At 40.8% G+C, this 17730-nt stretch overlaps 1 protein-coding gene across 1 annotated transcript in view; it reads left to right on the top strand.

The window, feature by feature from the left end:
- The window catches only part of LOC150058452 (complement receptor type 1-like), a 34574-nt gene that overhangs the window by 5217 nt on the left and 11627 nt on the right, over positions 1-17730 (top strand). The window contains exons 2-10 of the mRNA XM_090341286.1: positions 2693-2872; positions 3700-3799; positions 8362-8447; positions 10385-10783; positions 13034-13207; positions 13291-13393; positions 14447-14532; positions 15489-15716; positions 16631-16807. Coding sequence (XP_090197412.1) covers positions 2693-2872; positions 3700-3799; positions 8362-8447; positions 10385-10783; positions 13034-13207; positions 13291-13393; positions 14447-14532; positions 15489-15716; positions 16631-16807 — 1533 coding nt within the window. The remainder of the gene's footprint in view (positions 1-2692; positions 2873-3699; positions 3800-8361; positions 8448-10384; positions 10784-13033; positions 13208-13290; positions 13394-14446; positions 14533-15488; positions 15717-16630; positions 16808-17730) is intronic.

The following is a 17730-nucleotide window of genomic DNA, read 5'->3' as shown; positions in this document are numbered from 1 at the left end:
AATTTGAAATTTTATTATTTTGGAAATGTGTGCTATTTTTAATGGATTGAATTGTCTAAGCAAAAAGTTTTAAGACACATACCCATACATCTAACACAGGACTGAATATTTTATTCTTAGGGTTTTTTGGGATTTATTTTTTTTTTTTTGAATCTGTCATGGGACTTAAACTCTGGGCCTACGCATTGTCCTGAGCTCTTCAGCATAAGTCTACTGCCCTACCCTTTGAGCCATAGTGCCAGTTCTGGTTTTCTAGTGGTTAATTGGAGATAAGAGTCTCAAGGTCTTTAGTGCCTGTGGTGGCTTTGAACTGCAGTCCTCAATTCTCAGCCTCCTGAGTAGCTAGGATTATAGGCATGAGCAACTGCACCTGGCTAATTCCTAGATTTTTATACCAAAGAATTGAAAGCTTATACCCACATTTTCATAGTTAATTACTCATATTGTTAATTTTCCTAAAATTGGAAACAGTCCAAAAATGTCAAACAGAATAGATAAAGTATCTTTCATTACATGATTGTATAGTTCTCAACTGCAAAAGTAAATCTTTATACATGTAACAACTTGAATGAATCTCAAAATACTAATACTGTGTGAAAACTAGGTCAAAAAGAGCAAAAACTGAGAGATATAACTTATATGAGGTTCATTTTTATTTTTGGCTGGAGAAATCAGGATGGGAGTTTTGTCTTTATTTCCAAATCAGAGAAGGAAATTGGAAGATGGATGGATAGCCAAGGAGAACACTTTTTGGTAGAGAGCGTGAAGGAAATGTCTTGATTTTGATTTCATGTTGCACACATAAGTCATCAACTTGTGTATCACAAGTGCTTGTCAACTCTTGCATGTTGTATGCGGTAGGTCTTGAGTTTATGGAGTACATGTTATAATTGTCATAGGAACAGTCATAATTTGAGGAACTGGTGACACAGAAGGAAAAGGAAAGTAGATCAAGCTTTCTCATGTGAAGGCTTGTGAGTGCTTTTTCTTCTGCTTAAGGTTAAGACGATTAGGAAAACAAAGGAGAGAGATGTCTTTTCAAAAACAGCCATCCATGCATTTGACCTCATGGCCTTCAAAGTCCTTCTTCTAGCTTGCCCTGTGGATGCTCTGCTGAGCTATGGGGCCTCACCCTCCAGTTTTAGTACCAGAATCGCTCTTGAACCTCTCCTTTCCTTCAGCTTCAGTAAATGAGACAATACCAGCACCATATTATTTACTCCACCCTGTCAATTAAAAAAAAAAGTGAAGGCATAATAGAGATTGTGGGAACTATTTTTCATAGTGATGTGTGTGTGTTTGTTTTTACTGTTTATCACTGAATTTTCCACAGGAACTTGTTTTTCCCCAGTGGAGAGGTTAGATGTTTCTTTTTACTACAGTAGCTCTCAAAGAGCTGTTATCTATCAAATCATCTGGGAAGCTTCTTAAAGACAGATTGCTGGATCCTCACTTAAGCCTAGTGAATAGGAACTCTCGGGGGTATAGTCTATCTGCACTCTCACCCTTATACTACTCATCCTTAATATCGATGGAGGGAAATAGATATTCTTTAAAGCCTTCCACGTTTTCAAATGCATATTATAATCATGAAATGTTATTTATGTAGTAGGAAAAAAAAGGATGGGTCAGTAGAAAGTATTGCAAGGTAGGGTAAAAGGAAATTAGTTGAAGTTTTAGATTTCTGGGAGATTAAATGCTTCAGTGAGGAGAAGTGGAAACGTTAGGACTGCCTGAACCAGGTAGACTGCCTGTGTACAAGAAACTAAGAGGGGTCTGGGAGTTTGGCCTAGTGGTTAAAGTGCTTGCCTAGCATGCACAAAGACCTGGGTTCAATTCCTTGGTACCACATACATACAACAAAGCCGGAAGTGGTGCTGAGGCTCAAGTGGTAGAGCTCTAGCCTTGAGAAAGTCCAAGGACAGTGCTCAGGCCCTGAGCCAAAGCCCAGGACTGGCAAAAAAAAAAAAGTGTCACATCTTCGTGAGTAGATAGGCTGGGACAAGGTGAAGAATCATAGACTAGGTACTCTTCCTTGACAGCAGTTGACTTAATAGATTGTTTTCAGAAGAAAAGTGCTCAGGGCCTGAGCACTGTCCTTGGACTTTCTCAAGGTTAGAGCTCTACCACTTGAGCCTCAGCACCACTTTTGGCTTTTTTCTATGTATGTGGTACCTAGGAATCGAACCCTGGTCTTCATGCATGCTAGACAAGTACTCTACCACTTTGCTAAACTCCCGGCCCTCTGAAATCTTTTTTTTGTGTGTGTGTCGTGGGGCTTTGACTCTGAGCCTGGGCACTGTCCCTGAGCTCTTCACCTCCAGGCCCTACCCCTGGGTCTGGGCCATGTCCCTGAACTCTTTAGCTCAAGGCTACCAACCTACCCCTTGAGCCACAGTGCCACTTCAGGTTTTCTGGTGGTTAATTGGAGATAAGAGTTTCATGGTCCTTAGTGCCCACGCTGCCTTTGAACTGCAATCCTCACATCTCAGCTTCCTGAGTAGCTAGGATTATAGGCGTGAGCCACCATGCCTGGCTATTTTCTGAGATCTTGACTAAAGGACTAAAAGTCTTTTGCTATTGTAAACATGTATTTTTCTCTTTTTCGATCACACAATATAGAAGAGAGAAATAGAAAGTAAAGTAGAACATTCTCTGTTAACTTTGCTATCACTGTGGTCTTGATCTCCAGGTCAGTGCAAGGCTCCAGAACAATTCTCCTTTGCCAGGCCTTCAACTCCAATTGATGAGTCTGAGTTACCTGTTGGGACATCTTTGATGTATGACTGTCGCCCTGGGTTCATAAAGAGACAGTTCTCCATCACATGCCTCCCAGACTCAACGTGGACAAGTGCTTTAAATAAGTGTAAACGTGAGTAACTCTAATCTGGGAAATCTTTTGTATTTATCCAAACACTTTGTTGAGAATTTAGAAATTCAGATACACAGGAGTGAATAACTTATAGTGTCTGTGACTTATTTTTTAGATCCTATCTTTTTATGATGATGAGTTCCTGGCACCTTGGTTATGAGTTCGTTTTATAAGAAAAGACCCTTGCATTGCACAGTTAAGGGGAGAAAAAAAATTTTCAACAACTATGTAGTGAATGAGTCAGAAGGAAAGTAAAATGTATTGAGAAAATAAGAGATAAACAAATGTTAGGCTTTAACAACTGTGAACTATGATACCTGAGTAAGACTGGCAATAAATGAAATTGTGTATTTTTCTGGGAGCCATAGCATAAGAGATGAGAAGGAAATGAGGGCTGCTTTTCAGAAAGGAAAAGGAAAGCCTTTCCTAGTGCAATATCTTTTTCTTTTTCTTTCTTTTTTTTTTTTTTTGTCAGTCATGGGCTTGAATTCTGGGCCTGGGTGTCGTCCCTCAGCTCTACAGCTCAAGGCTACCACTCTACCACTTGAGCCACAGCACCACTTCCAAATTTCTCATGGTTAATTGTAGATAAGACTCTCACGATCTTTTGTGCCCAGGCTGGCTTTGAGCTGAGGGCTTCAGATCTCAGCTTCCTGAGTAGTTAGGATTATAGTCATGCGCCTCCAGCGCCTGGCTTACAGTATCTGTGGAATCATCACAATCACATGCCTCACAATAAGCTGTATTTGGATTAGGACTTTTTGTACTAAAAGAAAAATGTTTCCGATTACTTTACCTGGATTCAAAATTCTTTCTCTTTCCCATAGGTAAACAATGTAAAACACCTTCAGAGCCTCTGAATGGCATGGTGCACGTAGAATCAGATACTCTGTTTGGAGCTAAAATCACTTACACCTGTAACAAAGGGTGAGTTGGACTCAATAGCTCTTAGGTCAAAGGTGCTCAAATAGAAGTACTACCTTCTCATCCTATCTAGAATCTAGTATTTCCAATGAATAGAAAACTGCAAATTAACCACCTTATACTAGTCAAGATAGCAATATTCTATCTAAAAGGTAGCTAATAATAAGAGTTAATGAACCTGTGAAGAAATTAAAGTCCTCATACACTGAATGGCTTGCAGATTCTGAAGTAGGTACCAGCCCAGTCTGAAGACTCAGGCAGCAAACCCACCTTTCCTCTTCTGCCAGCCAGTCCACTCAGAAACCTTCCTCAGACAATAACTGCAAGAGTTCATAACCACTACATCTGCTTTATAGGAAATATCAAAAGGAGTTTTTCAAATTGAAATAAAGCATTCTAGACATGCTGAGGGAAAATATAATGAAACAAAGTTAAATTTTCATGTGTAATCAGAGTTAACATGTAACAGCTTTAATGTAGCCCGCTCATATGTCACTGTAAGTACACTTAAGGTAAACCACAAAGACAGAACCACAATAAACTCACCACAAAGAACAAACTAAGTCATAAGTCAGCAGAAGGAAAGAAATAATAAATATCAGACAGAAATAAGTAAAATAGAGACTGTAACTATAAAAATATAGAAGAACAATAAAACTAAATATTGTTTTTGTTAAAAGATGAAAACAAGAACCATTAGCTAGGCTAAGAAAAAAATACAACTCAAAATGATGAGTAAACAATGGAATACTAAAACAGCAGTATAAACAAATTATAAGAGACTATTCTAGTTATATACCAGCAAATTAAACAGTTTAAAAAAATAAAACAGATGAACGCCAGACTAAATTGTGAAGAAAGAGAAATTCTGAACATAGTAGTAACAAGTGGCTGAATCAGTAATAAAAAAAACTTTCAAGACTCAGGACCTGATGGCTTCACTGATTTTATTCACTTCGTGTTTGGGGATATAGTCTCATATATATACCACGATTTCCTTATCCATTCACTTGCTTATAGGCACCTAGACTGATTCCATAGTTTGGCAAATAGTGCTGCAATGAACATAGGTATGCAAGTTCTCAAACATTCCTTCAGATACAAGCCCAAGAGTGCTATAGCAGAAACATATGGTAGTTCTATTTTCATTACCTTAAGGAACTTCTGTTCTGATGTCCATAATGGCTTTACTAATTTACATTTCCACCAACAAAGCCTAAGAGTCTTTCTTTCCTGCCTCTGTACCAACATTTCTTATTTGTGTTTACGTGATGGCCCATTCCAACTGGTACTTGAACTCAGGGTCTGGGTACTGTCCTTGAGCTGCTTTTGTTCAAGGCCAGCACTCTAATACGTAGGTCACACCTCTACTTCCAGCCCTATTTTTTTTTTTTGTACTTTGTTGGAGATAACTGTCTTATGGACTTCCTGGCTGGCTGGCTTTGAACCATGATCCTCAGATCTCAGCATCCTGAGTAATTAAGATTACATTCATGAGCCAGTGACACCCCCCCCACACACACCCCGTCTTATTTGAATTTTTTTTTCCAGTCCTGGGCCTTGTACTCAGGGCCTGAGCACTGTCCTTGGACTTTTCTCAAGACTAGAATAGAGCTCTACCACTTGAGCCACAGCACCACTTCCAGTTTTTTTTTGTTTTGTTTTTGTTTTTTGCCAGTCCTGGGCTTGAGCTCAGGGCCTGAGAACTGTCCTTGGATTTTCTCAAGGCTAGAGCTCTACCACTTGAGCCTCAGCACCACTTCTGGCTTTTTTCTATGTATGTGGTACCAAGGAATCAAACCCAGGTCTTCATGCATGCTAGGCAAGCACTTTAACCACTAGGCCAAACTCCCGGCCCCTCCAGTTTTTTTATGTATGTGGTACCAAAGAATCAAAACTGGATCTTCATGCATGCTAGGCAAGCACTGTACCACTAGGCCAAACTCCTGGCCCCTGAAATTTTTTTAGTTTCTTGATGATTTGGTTCTGATGACCTCTAAGTCATTTTATTGTCCTTTTTTCTATAATTTTCTATTTGTGTACTTGTACTCCCCCCCTCTTCCACCCTTTCCCTCTCTCTTTCCCCCTCTCCCTCCCTCTCCCTTCTTCTCCTTCCCCCTTTCTCCCTCCCCCCTCTCTCTTTTCTTTATTGTGTTATGAATCAAGCCCAGCACCTTCAATATACAAAGCAAGCATTTCAGCACTGAGCTACATCTCCAGCCATTCTTTTTCTAGTTTTTCTTATCTTTTAAGTTAATCATCTTGTGGTCAGACAATATGTTTCTTTTAACAAGAATAATCTGAAGTGTGTTAGTTTCCTTTATGACATATATAGTCAATTTTCTTAAATGCATCATGTGTTCTTAAATTTTTACATTATTCAGATTTTGAATCAAATTATATGTATATATATTTATATACATGTATATGTGTATATATATGTACATAAGAAACGAGTAACAGTGACTTTTTTCAATTTCTCATTGTATTTTCCTTTGGCATTCATTTTATATATTTGAGGCTATGTAACTGTGGGTCCATTTGATAGATAGCTACATATCTTCAATAAGTATTAAACTTTTCATCATTATGTAGGGCTTCTTGTGTTTTTCTTTTTTTCTTTTTTTTTTCCAGTCCTAGGGCTTGAACTCAGGGCCTGAGCATTGTCCTTGGACTTTCTCAAGGCTAGACCTCTACCACCTGAGCCACAGTGCCATTTCCGGCTTTTTCTCTATGGTACCAAGGAATCGAACCCTGGTCTTCGTATATGCTAGGCAAGCATCTACCACTAGGCCAAACTCCCAGCCCCATTATGTAGGCCTTTTATTTCTCAAGAATGATCCTTTATTTTGTTGTTTTTTTGTGGGTCATGGGGCTTGAACTTGTCCTGAGCGCTATCCCTGCGCTCTTCAGCTCAAGGCTACCACCCTGCCCTTGAGCCAAGCCCCACTTCATTTTCTAGTGGTTAATTGGAGATAAAAGTCTCAGGTCCTTTTGTGCCCGAGCTGGCTTTGAACCTTGATCCTCAGATCTCAGCCTCCTGAGTAGCTAGGATTACAGGCGTGAGCCATGCGCCGCTAAGAATGATCATTTATAAGCTAAAGATTAATTTGTATGATGATCTAAAGCCTAACTTATATACTCAATAAAATTCATTGAGTATATGCTAATTGTGTCTTCTTTTTTTTCTTTTTTTCTTTTTTTGGTGCCAGTCCTGGGCCTTGAAATCAGGGCCTTGGCATTGTCCTTGAGCTCGTTTTCACCACATGAGCCATTGCTCCATTTCTGGATTTTGGGTGATAAGTTAGAGATAAGAGTCTCACAGACTTTATTGCCCAGGCTAACTTGAAATCACAATCTCCAGATCTCAGCCTCCTTAATAGCTAGAATTACAGCATGAGCCACCCACATCCAGCTTTTTTATTAGTTTTGTTTTGTTATTGCTAAGATATTATATGAGGGGGTTAGCATTTCATAAGTCAGGTGAGTATAATTCTTTTTGGACAGTGTCACTCCTTATTGCTCTTTATCATTATTTACATCCTATAAAATGGTTCCTGTTTGATGAACAGTATTGATAAGTATTCATTGATGCATCCATTTATACATTAATACTGATAACTCATAAAATACATGTTAATAGGCTAGATATACACCTATATGTTACATCTTCCTAGAACTTAAGTGGTAGATTAACTTGCAAGCACAAGTCCCTGAGTTTAATCTCAAATATTAACAAAAGAAAAGTTTTAATCAAAGAAATAAGACTCAAGTGTTAGAGTGCCAGTATGATGCCCTGAGTTCAGACACCAGTACTACAACAAAAAATTGTAATATTTTTAAAATTCAGTTTGAAACCCAACATGGTAACCTTTTCCTATAATGTAGCTACTTGAAAGTCTGGGATCTGGGGCCAGGAGTTCGGCTTAGTGGTAGAGTGCTTGCCCAGCACGCACCAAGACCCAGGTTCGATTCCTCATCACCACATACACAGAAAAGCTGGAAGTGGTGCTGTGGCTCAAGTGGTAGAGTGCTAGCCTTAAGGAAAGCCCAAGGACAGTGCTCAGGCTCTCAATTCAAAGCCCAGAACTGGCAAAAAAACAAAAACAAACAAAAAAACCGCCGAGATCTTGCAGATCACAGTTAGAAACAATCCAGGCAAACAATTTGAGGGAGAGACTCATATTGTGTCAACATACAAAAACTGGATATGGTAACATATGCCTGTCAATGTAGCCATGGCTAAAAGCAAGCCTGGGGAGGAAAGTCCAGGAGACTCTTATCTCCAATTAAACACTTTAAATTAAAAAAAAAAAAGGCAGAAAGTAGAGCTGTTGTTCAGTGTGGTAGAGTGACTAGTCTTGAGTGAGAGAACTCAGGGACAGTGCCCAGGCCCTGAGTTCAAGCCCCACAGTTGACCAGAAAAAAGTGAAGTGCAAAGAAGTACCTGACCCTTGGGAAAGTTGGGGAGTGTTGTGAAGTTCCCCAGATCATAAAGTCGGGAAGTAAGGACTTCAGATTATCTGTCTACTTAACTTGTAACATTCCTTCCTCTCCGCTTCTAGATACCGACTCCTGGGTTCTGCCTCTGCCATGTGCATCATCTCAGACAATACTGTTGTTTGGGATAATGAAGTACCTGTTTGTGATAGTGAGTCTGAATTTCCCTTTCTACCATTTTAACTAATTCTGATTCTGAATTCTGATTTCTCTCTGGATTTTTATATTCTTTCCAGTGCTATGAGTTTGTCTTTCCTCCTTTAAGCTCAAACAGTATTAATGTGTACATTTTAAGACTACCTTATGACATGCATGGAAATTTGGTTTATCTTTCTGCTGAGTGAGTATGTTCTTTTTATTATATGGAAACATATCTCTGGTCTTATTTTTTTCCTTAAAAGGTACTTTATATGTTATTAATATAACTATGCCATTTTTCTTTTTTGTTGATTTTTGTATCACGTATATTTCGATTCTTTTCCTTCAGACATTTTTTATTTCGTATCATCTAGTCAAGCTTTTTCCCCATCTAAATTGAAGTTTTCCATTGGAGTGTTCAGATCATGCAAATTTAACAAGGTTACTGATATAGTTAAGTATAAGTCTTACATCTGGTTAGATCCTATTTGTTTCATGTCTGTTTCTTTGTGCCAGTACTGGGGTTTGAACTCAGAGCCTCATATTCTCACTTGGCTTGCTTACTCTCGGCTAGTGCTCTAATACTTAAACCATAACTCCACCCTGGCTTTTTGCTGGTTAATTGGAGATTTAGTCTTAGAAATTTTTCTGCCCGGGCTAGCTTCTAACCTTGACCCTCCAGGGCTCAGCCTGCTGAATAACTTAGAATTATAAGTTTGAGCCACCAGTATCCAGTTTTATTTCTCATGCTTTTAGATTAATCAAGTATTTTTATTCCACATTTTTCCTCAAATACCTTTTAAACTATGTCTTATTTTTTTTAATTTTACCCAATTTTCTTTTTTAATAAACAGCCCAAAGGTGACACTATACATCCTTGATTTTCTAGACTGGAATTTAACTTCTTCTCTCTACCATATCGCCAACAATATAGGAAGAACACAAACTGCTCCATTCCTACCTTCCTGCCCTTTTCTTGGTGCTGTCAATCTTCCCTTTCACAAGAGATATTGCTGTTGTTCAAAAGTAGCACTTAGGCCAGGCACTAGTGGCTCACGCCTTTAATTGTAGCTACTCGGGAGGCTGAGATCCGAGGATCATGGTTCAAAGCCAGCCCAAGCATAAAAGTCCATGAGATCTCCAACTAACCATCAGAAAACTGGAAGTGGTGCCATAGCTCAAGTGGTAGAGCACTGGCCTTGAACTGAAGAGCTCAGGGACAGAGTCCCCAGGCCCAGAATTGAAGCCCCATGACATAACAAAAAAAAAAAAGTAGCACTTAGCTGGGTACTAATGTTTCATACCTCCATTCTGGCTACTCCTTCCATAAGACATTAATGAACCTAGAATGTGTGCTAGTAGCTCATGCCTGTAAACCTGATTATTCAGGAGGCTGAAATCTGAGGTTCGCAGTTCCAAGCCAGCCTGGGCAGGAATTATCTTTAACTTCCTCACAAAAAGGTATAGCTCAAGTGATATAGCCCTACCTTTGAGTACAAGAGCTCAGAAACCGTGCACAGGCCCTGAGGTCAAGTCCAGGATTAGCACACACACACACACATGCACACACAACACCCAGCACTTATTTTACATTTACTGTAGCATAAAACTTTATAATTTTATGTTGCCACTGCTTCCATTTGAATATCGTAACCCTGCCCTATCCATCCACCTTGAGCCACACTAATATTTTTCCTGATTTCAATTACCCAAGGTCAATTACAGTCTGAAAATTACTCAATGGAAAATTCCAGAAAGAAAAAAGTTGTAAGTTTGTTTGTTTGTTTGTTTTTGCCAGTACTTGGGCTCAAACAGCTTTCTGCTGTCACAGGCTATCATAATTGTCTCATGAAACTTATCAGTGCATTAAAGATTAAAAGCAAGCAGTGAATGTGAAAATCATTCATTTGGGTACTCACCCAGTTTCTCTCCATCATTTAAATTGCCCAGAAATTCTCTGTGAGGCACCCCCAGCCATTGCCGATGGAGAGGTCTTTGGCGGCGCCAGTGAACATTATGAATATGGCATGGTGGTGACCTATCGCTGCAAGCCTTTACCAGGCAGGAAGAAGTTTGAGCTGGTGGGGGAGCCGTCCATCTACTGCACCAGCCATGACGATTATTCCGGCGTGTGGAGCGGCCCACCCCCTCAGTGCATCCTGCCCAATTCCTGTACACCTCCTCCAAGCATTGAAAACGCAGTCATGGTGTCTGGCAACAAGAGCATATTTTTCTTACATGATACGGTGGAGTTTCGCTGTCAGCAAGGCTTCATCATGAGAGGATCTGCCAGTGTGCAGTGTGGGCCCCAGAACAAATGGAAGCCAGAATTACCAAGGTGTCCTAGAGGTGAGTGTGACTGCGGCCCGAGAGGGACCTGTGGTGACACGAGTGGTTAGAGGACCTGAAGATCAGCATGGATTCTGGAGGAGGGATGTGTGATAAGCAGATTGGCTAAGTCAGTTTTCTTGGGAAGTAGAAATTGTGTGTGTGTGGCCAAGCACTGGAGGCTCACACCTGTAATCCTAGCTACTGAGGAGGCTGAGGTCTGAGGATCATGGTTCAAAGCCAGCCTGTGACAGTCCATGAGACTCTCATCTCCAATTAACCATCAGAAAACTAGAAATGGTGCCATGGCTCAAGTAGTAGAGCACTAGCCTTAGGCTGAAGAGCTTACGGACAGTGCCCAGGCCCAGAGTTCAAGCCCCATGACTGACAAAAAAAAAAATTATGTGTGTGTTCATTTGTGGGTGTGTGCTCTTCAAGCATATGTGTGTATATATATATATCTCACAAGCATTCAAGTTAGGAAGCAAACATGAATCTTAAGAATGCATGTGACCTGAGCGAATCATGGTGAGTGAGACAAGTCAAGACCTAAGGATCAAAAGGCGCATGGTATCCTTAATATGTGGCTATTAAATCCAAAGAGTACAAGAGTGAGGACTCAGTAACTGCATACCCAAAGCTATGGACATGGTAATGGAAATATCAACATAACTATATAGACATAAAAAAAAGAATGCATGTGTCCTTGTGACTCTCACACAAAGGCGCTCTCTACCCACATCACTATCTCTGGCCGCCATCACCTATCCATTACACATCTAACAACAATTGCTAAAGCTGGATGATTCATCTAATTATGCAGCCACCTCCGTTACAGGAAATGTGCACATTTTATTCTGAAAATAAATCCATGAGGCAATTACCACTCTGTCCTTCCTTTACAGAGACAGTGTCTGCTAGGTTTGTTTTTCCAAGATAAAGCAAATACCAACTTATAGAACAAAGGTTAGAAGCCACATCTACCTCTCTCCAGAGCCTTTGCTCTGCCAGATTCTTCAAGGACTGGGCAGGTTTGTTTCATGCAAAGAATGGATTGCAAAGAGGTTGGAAAGGCAAGAAGAGCAGGAAGAAGGCAGCGTCACAGACATCAGGAAGCAGCTATGCCCCAAGACGAGAGCACGGAGCCAGTACTCAGTGCTCACGTTGCAGGCCCTGGCAGTGCTACAGGCACCCCTCTGCTGCCAGCATGTAGCTAGTCTCTGGGGAGCCCATATTGCTCTGGCTATGAAAGCTCTGAAGGCCACCACTGCAGGAACAATCTCTAGAAAGAGAATGCGTGGTTACTTTCTTACCTTTTCATTTGGTATATACACTACTGGTTCTTAGCACTTGACCAGAGCTCTGGAAGTAAAACAATTGGAGTCTTCCATCTTCTAGCCATTGTAGTCAGGGTAAAGATACAAAACCCACCAACCATAGTAATTTTATTCCATGTGAACAGAATTTGAAAAAATTCTAGCAGGAACTAGGATTCCTTAAGCACAGATGTATTCTTTTTTTTGGGGGGGGGAGGGGGGTCATGGGGCTTAGACTCTGGGCCTGGGTGTTGTCCCTGAGCTCTTCAGCTCAAGGCTACTGCCCTACCCCTGGAGCCACAGGCATTTCCCGTTTTCTCGTGATTAATTGGAGATAAGAGTCTCAGGTTCTTTAGTGCCCAAGCTGGCTTTGAACCACCATCCTCAGATCTCCTGAGGATGCTAGGATTACAGGCGTGAGCCACCACACTCTTACAGATGTTATAGAAGACACAAACCTTAAGGAGCCGGGAGTTTGGCCTAGTGGTAGAGTGCTTGCCTAGCATGCATGAAGGCCCAGATTCAATTCCTCAGTACCACATACATAGAAAAAAGCTGGAAGCGGTGCTGAGGCTCAAGTGGTAGAGCTCTAGCCTTGAGAAAGTCCAAGGACAGTGCTCAGGCCCTGAGCTCAAGCCCAAGACTGTCACAAAAAAAAAAAAAAAAAACCTAAAGAATCTGTTTAGTTCTAGTCACACATTTTTCAGTGGATCAGTTTTATGACTTTGAGCAAGACAAGCCAGGATGTTGCATGCTGTATGTATAAGACTATAGGTCCATTCCTTGTTTTTTGTTTGTTCATTATTTGTTCAAATCCTGTATATATATATATGTACATATATATATATATATATGTATTCACACACTGTAATTTCCATATTTTTAGCCAGCTTGCCACTGAAGGGAAAAAAAATGTTTTTGTGGCATTAACAGTGCTCTGATTCTCTTTCCCCAGGATGCCAGCCTCCTCCTGAAATCCTGCATGGCCGGTATATCCCAAGCCAGGACAACTTTTTAGTAGGGCAGGAGGTATTCTACATCTGTGGCCCCGGGTATGGCCTCAGAGGCGAGGCATCTCTGAACTGTACACCCCAGGGAGACTGGAGTCCTGCAGCCCCCACCTGTGCAGGTGTTTAGACTCTCAACTGGCTTTTGCATAACTCTGCCTCTCTCACAGCAGACTTAATTCCTCTTTTCTTTTTTCCCTTCTAGTGCAATTATGTGATAACATCACTGGCCAGCTCCCTCACGGTCATGTGAAACTCCCACTGAATCTACAACTTGGATCAAAAGTGACCTTCATTTGTAATGAGGGGTGAGTGTGACCAAGAAGAAAAAGACCAGAGAATCAGTACTAGATAGTTCAAAAGTTCACACACATGCACGCACCACACCCTGACTTAGTAGAAGGTCATGTACTTTTGATGGAAGGGTAGGTCTTTGTTTGTTTTGTTGCAGGTCATGGGGCTTGAACCCAGGGCCTGGGCACTGTCCCTGAGCTTTTTTGCTCAATGCTGGCACTCTACTACTTTGGGCCACAGCTCCACTTTCAGTTTTCTGGCGGTTAATTAGAGCTAAGAGTCGCATAGACTTTTCCTGCCTGTGCTGGCTTCAAGTCATGATCTTTAAATCTCAGCCTCCTGAGTGCACTTTAGTGTAACAGACTCCTCCCTTCCCCCCTCGCTCTCCCCATTCAGAACATTTGTTTCAGTATACTTCTGTGATCTTCCTTCTTATCTATTGAAATAGCAGTAGCCAGACACTGGTGTCACATGCCTAATAATCCGAGCTACTGTAAAGATCATGGTTCAAGGCCAGCCAGAACAGGAAAGTTCATAAGACTCTTGACTCCAGTTAACATCCAAAGTGGAGCTATGGCTAGCCTTGAGCTGCAGAAGCTCAGGGAGAGTGCTAAGATCCTGGCACACACACATACACGCACAAAGCAATTACAGTAGCAAGAAGAACAATTCCTATTTTTTTCCTAGTTCCTCTCTTTATTTGTTCACCTGAATCAAGAGCTCTTTCCCTCCTGACCTGCTGATGAGGACAAGTAGGAAGCTGACAGGCCATCAAGGAAAGATGGGCTCTGAAGATCATGAGTCTGTGCTCATGAGGAAGTCTGGTCCCCAGCAGATGGTGGGTGGTGGAGTCTGTATGATGACTATGCCCACCCGCTCTAAACACTTTGTTAGCAGGGTGTTGAAAGGTACTGATGAGCTCAGATCTCTAATGAAATGAGACTTTGATCAGGGCCTAAGCCTAGGAATCAAATTCTCTTCAGGTCCAAGGGAGGAATCTGAACATCTACTCATAAAAAGGAGATGTGGGAATTATTCAACCTATTTCTGTTTTGTTTTGTTTTTAGGTTCCGATTAAAAGGCAGCTCAACTAGTCATTGTGTCTTGGATGGAATAAATGTGCAGTGGGACAGCAGTGTTCCCGTGTGTGAACGTGAGTGGAAAGCAGCCCACGTAGTTCCCCTTCATTTTCCTGTGTTTTGCCTCATGTATTATCAGCTGTCTGGATCTTTACTGCTGAAAAAAAATACTTCTTTATTCAAGAGAGGTATTGTTGGTCTTATCTGTCAATGCATTATGACATGAACCTGTACTTATAAAAAGCTCAATAATGTTGAGCTTCATGGGAGAGAACTGTTAGAGGATTAAGTTATGTAAAGGTATGGCAAATTTTGTTTATTTACTTCTTAATTTTGTCATCAAGAAGTAATCTCTCTACATGCTTTATGCTCTTTTAACCCAACTTATCTAAGCTTGTTTATTCAGCCTGTATATTATTTAGTCTGTATTGTTTACCAACAGAGGATTTATCATATGTAGAAAGAGTAATGAGTAGGAAAAACTTTTTTCATGGAGATTGTTTTCTAGTTGGGAAACAGACGATGAACAGGATAATTTTTTAAATTTTTCTTTAAAAAGAACTATAGACTTCAGGGATTAAGAATGTGGCTCCAGGGGCAAGGAATGTGGCTTAGTGATAGAGTACTTGCCTAGCATGCATGAGGCCCAGGGTTCAATTCCCTCAGTCCAAAAAAAAAAAAAAACATAATAATAAATATTTTTAAAGAATGTGGCTCGTTAGTAAAGCACTTGCTTCTTTAGCAAATATGCAACCCATAGTTCTGTCAAAACAAATGAATCGTTTTCCAAATTCATTAAAAACTGAGCCAACTAAGTGGTCCAGGCTTCTGTCCTGCACAAAAGACAACATTTAGACCATAGCTCAGTTCTTTCTTAGCAAAATTAGAGATTCAAATTCCACTCTTGTAAGTTATATCTTTTCTAAACTTTAAAAAAAAATGTGAATAACCCATTCACAAGGCACCATTAGCCTGTCAGTTCTCTTCACTGGAACTCTTACAGAACTTCCAACACTTACCTTCTTTCTAGAAATATTTTGCCCAAGTCCTCCAACCATTCTAAATGGAAGACACACGAGCACGCTTCTGGGAGATATTCCCTATGGAAAAGAAGTGTCTTACACATGTGACCCCCACCCAGACAGAAGGATGACCTTCAACCTCACAGGGGACAGCACCATCCGCTGCACCAGTGACAGTCAAGGGAATGGGGTTTGGAGTGGACCTCCCCCTCGCTGCGAACTCTTTGTTCCTTCTAGTTAGTATCCGCTTCTACACATTCTAAATGGGTTGACAATTTAGGCAAGGATTGCCATATTCCTTTAGTGAGTTTTGCTTGTGAATGTGGCTTTGTTAGGAATGGTAGAGACAAAAATGCCTACATGTAAAAACATCGAAAAAAAATTTGTCTTCTGATGGATTTTCCTGAGTTGAAAGTAGAGAGTTGGAAAGTGAAGAGAATTGGTAAAATCCAGATTTTGTAGAGAGTAGTTTCAAAACACTGAAAAGTGTCAGAGCAAATGACATGGCTACTATTAGTTGTCTTTTTACTAGATAGATACATACTAGCGATACTAGATATATTCTCTCTATATGAGATCAATGTAGTTTGCTATACTAGATAGCAATCCATGACTTACTTCAGAATGGATAATGCTTTGCGTAGCTAATGGAATTCAGATATAGATATTCTATTCTGTTATTTCTCATATTTTGTTCAAGCTGCCTACATTGGACTAGTTCTTCATCTCCCCGTTAACAAAAGCAGCTTAGGATAACCTGGATCAGTGGAAGTTTAGGATATGCTTAGTCCCTGTATCATATTACAAAAAAAAAAAACAAAAAACATACTCATCTGGCTTTAAATGAGAGTCCCTGATGATCTTAGGCTCATTTGAGGCTCTGCTAGTTATTATAAGCTCCCCATCCACCAGGAAGAGCAGAGCATTGGATTGGTAGTCTGTGGACACCTGTCCTATCTGATGCAGTTTGCAAGTAGAGAATTCAGAGAACTGTGTCTAAATACTGAGTTTCTGGGTCAAAGATTCAATCTTCTACCCAGTTAGCTAAAAGCAGCAGTTCATGATAACCTGAGATGCCTGGGTTGCTATATTTGCACTTCTCAGCTGAACTCAGTGTCTTTTTTTGGTTTGTGTGTGAACTTGGTCTTAGCTTGCCCACATCCACCCAAAATCCAGAATGGGTACTACATTGGCGAAAACACATCGTCATATCTTCCTGGAATGAAAGTCAACTATATCTGTGACCCCGGCTACCTGTTGGTGGGGAGGGGCTTCATATTTTGCACACATCAGAGAACCTGGAGCGAATTTGATCATTATTGCAAAGGTATCCTCTCACTTCTTGATATTTCTTATTCTGGGTTCTTACTGGAAATTTGTCACAAGGCTGGTAAGATTGACTTTATATTGACATAACTTTACATTGACATGACAATGAGTTAACAAGATTGAGAGGATAATACCAGTACTGAGGCTTGAATTCAGGGTCTGGGAGTTGTCCCTTAGGTCTTTCATTCAAGGCTGGTACTCTACCACTTGAGCCACACCTCTACTTCCAGCTTTGGGGGATTAACTGAAGATAGTCTCATGGACTTTCCTTCCCAGGCTGGCTTCAAACCTTGATCTTCAGATCTCAACCTCCAGAGTAGCTAGGATTACAGATGTGAACCAGTGGTACCGGACTGGTGAATGATTATTGGTGGAAAAGCGAAAAGAAGCACAGGTAGTAGGAAGGCAGGATTCCCAAGGATCTTCCAAGGATTAGCTCTACTACTCAATAAGACCCTATACCTAACAACACACCAGAAACTTCTGAGGTAGAGTGCTAACCTTGAGCTGAAAATCTCAGGGTCAGCGCCCAAAGCCTTGGCTCAAGCCCCAGGACTAGAACAAACGAAAAAAGATATCCCGTGACTAGATAGGATTCTGAGATATTTTTACATGTTATTTGGTTTGCCCTAAAAAATTTGAAGAAATAAGGATCTTATCCTTGCAGCTCCACAGAGGAGAAAATTAAGGTCAGAGAGACCCAATAACTAGTCCTTGTTACCTAGTTTGTGCGTAGGGTTGGCCTAGTGGTAGTGCCCACCTAGCATGCACGAAACTCTGGGTTCAATTCCTTGGTACCACATACACAGAAAAAGCCAGAAGTGGTGGTGTGGCTCAAGTGGTAGAGTGATAGCCTCGAGAAAGCCCAAGGACAGTGCTCAGGCCCTGAGTTCAAGCCCCAGGATTGGCAATCAGTCAATA

The sequence above is a fragment of the Megascapheus bottae genome, chromosome 10 (genome assembly GCF_031878675.1).
Source record: "Megascapheus bottae isolate mThoBot1 chromosome 10, mThoBot2.hap1, whole genome shotgun sequence".
Taxonomy (NCBI): Eukaryota; Metazoa; Chordata; class Mammalia; order Rodentia; family Geomyidae; genus Megascapheus; species Megascapheus bottae.
This window is presented reverse-complemented; position numbering and strand designations above follow the sequence as displayed.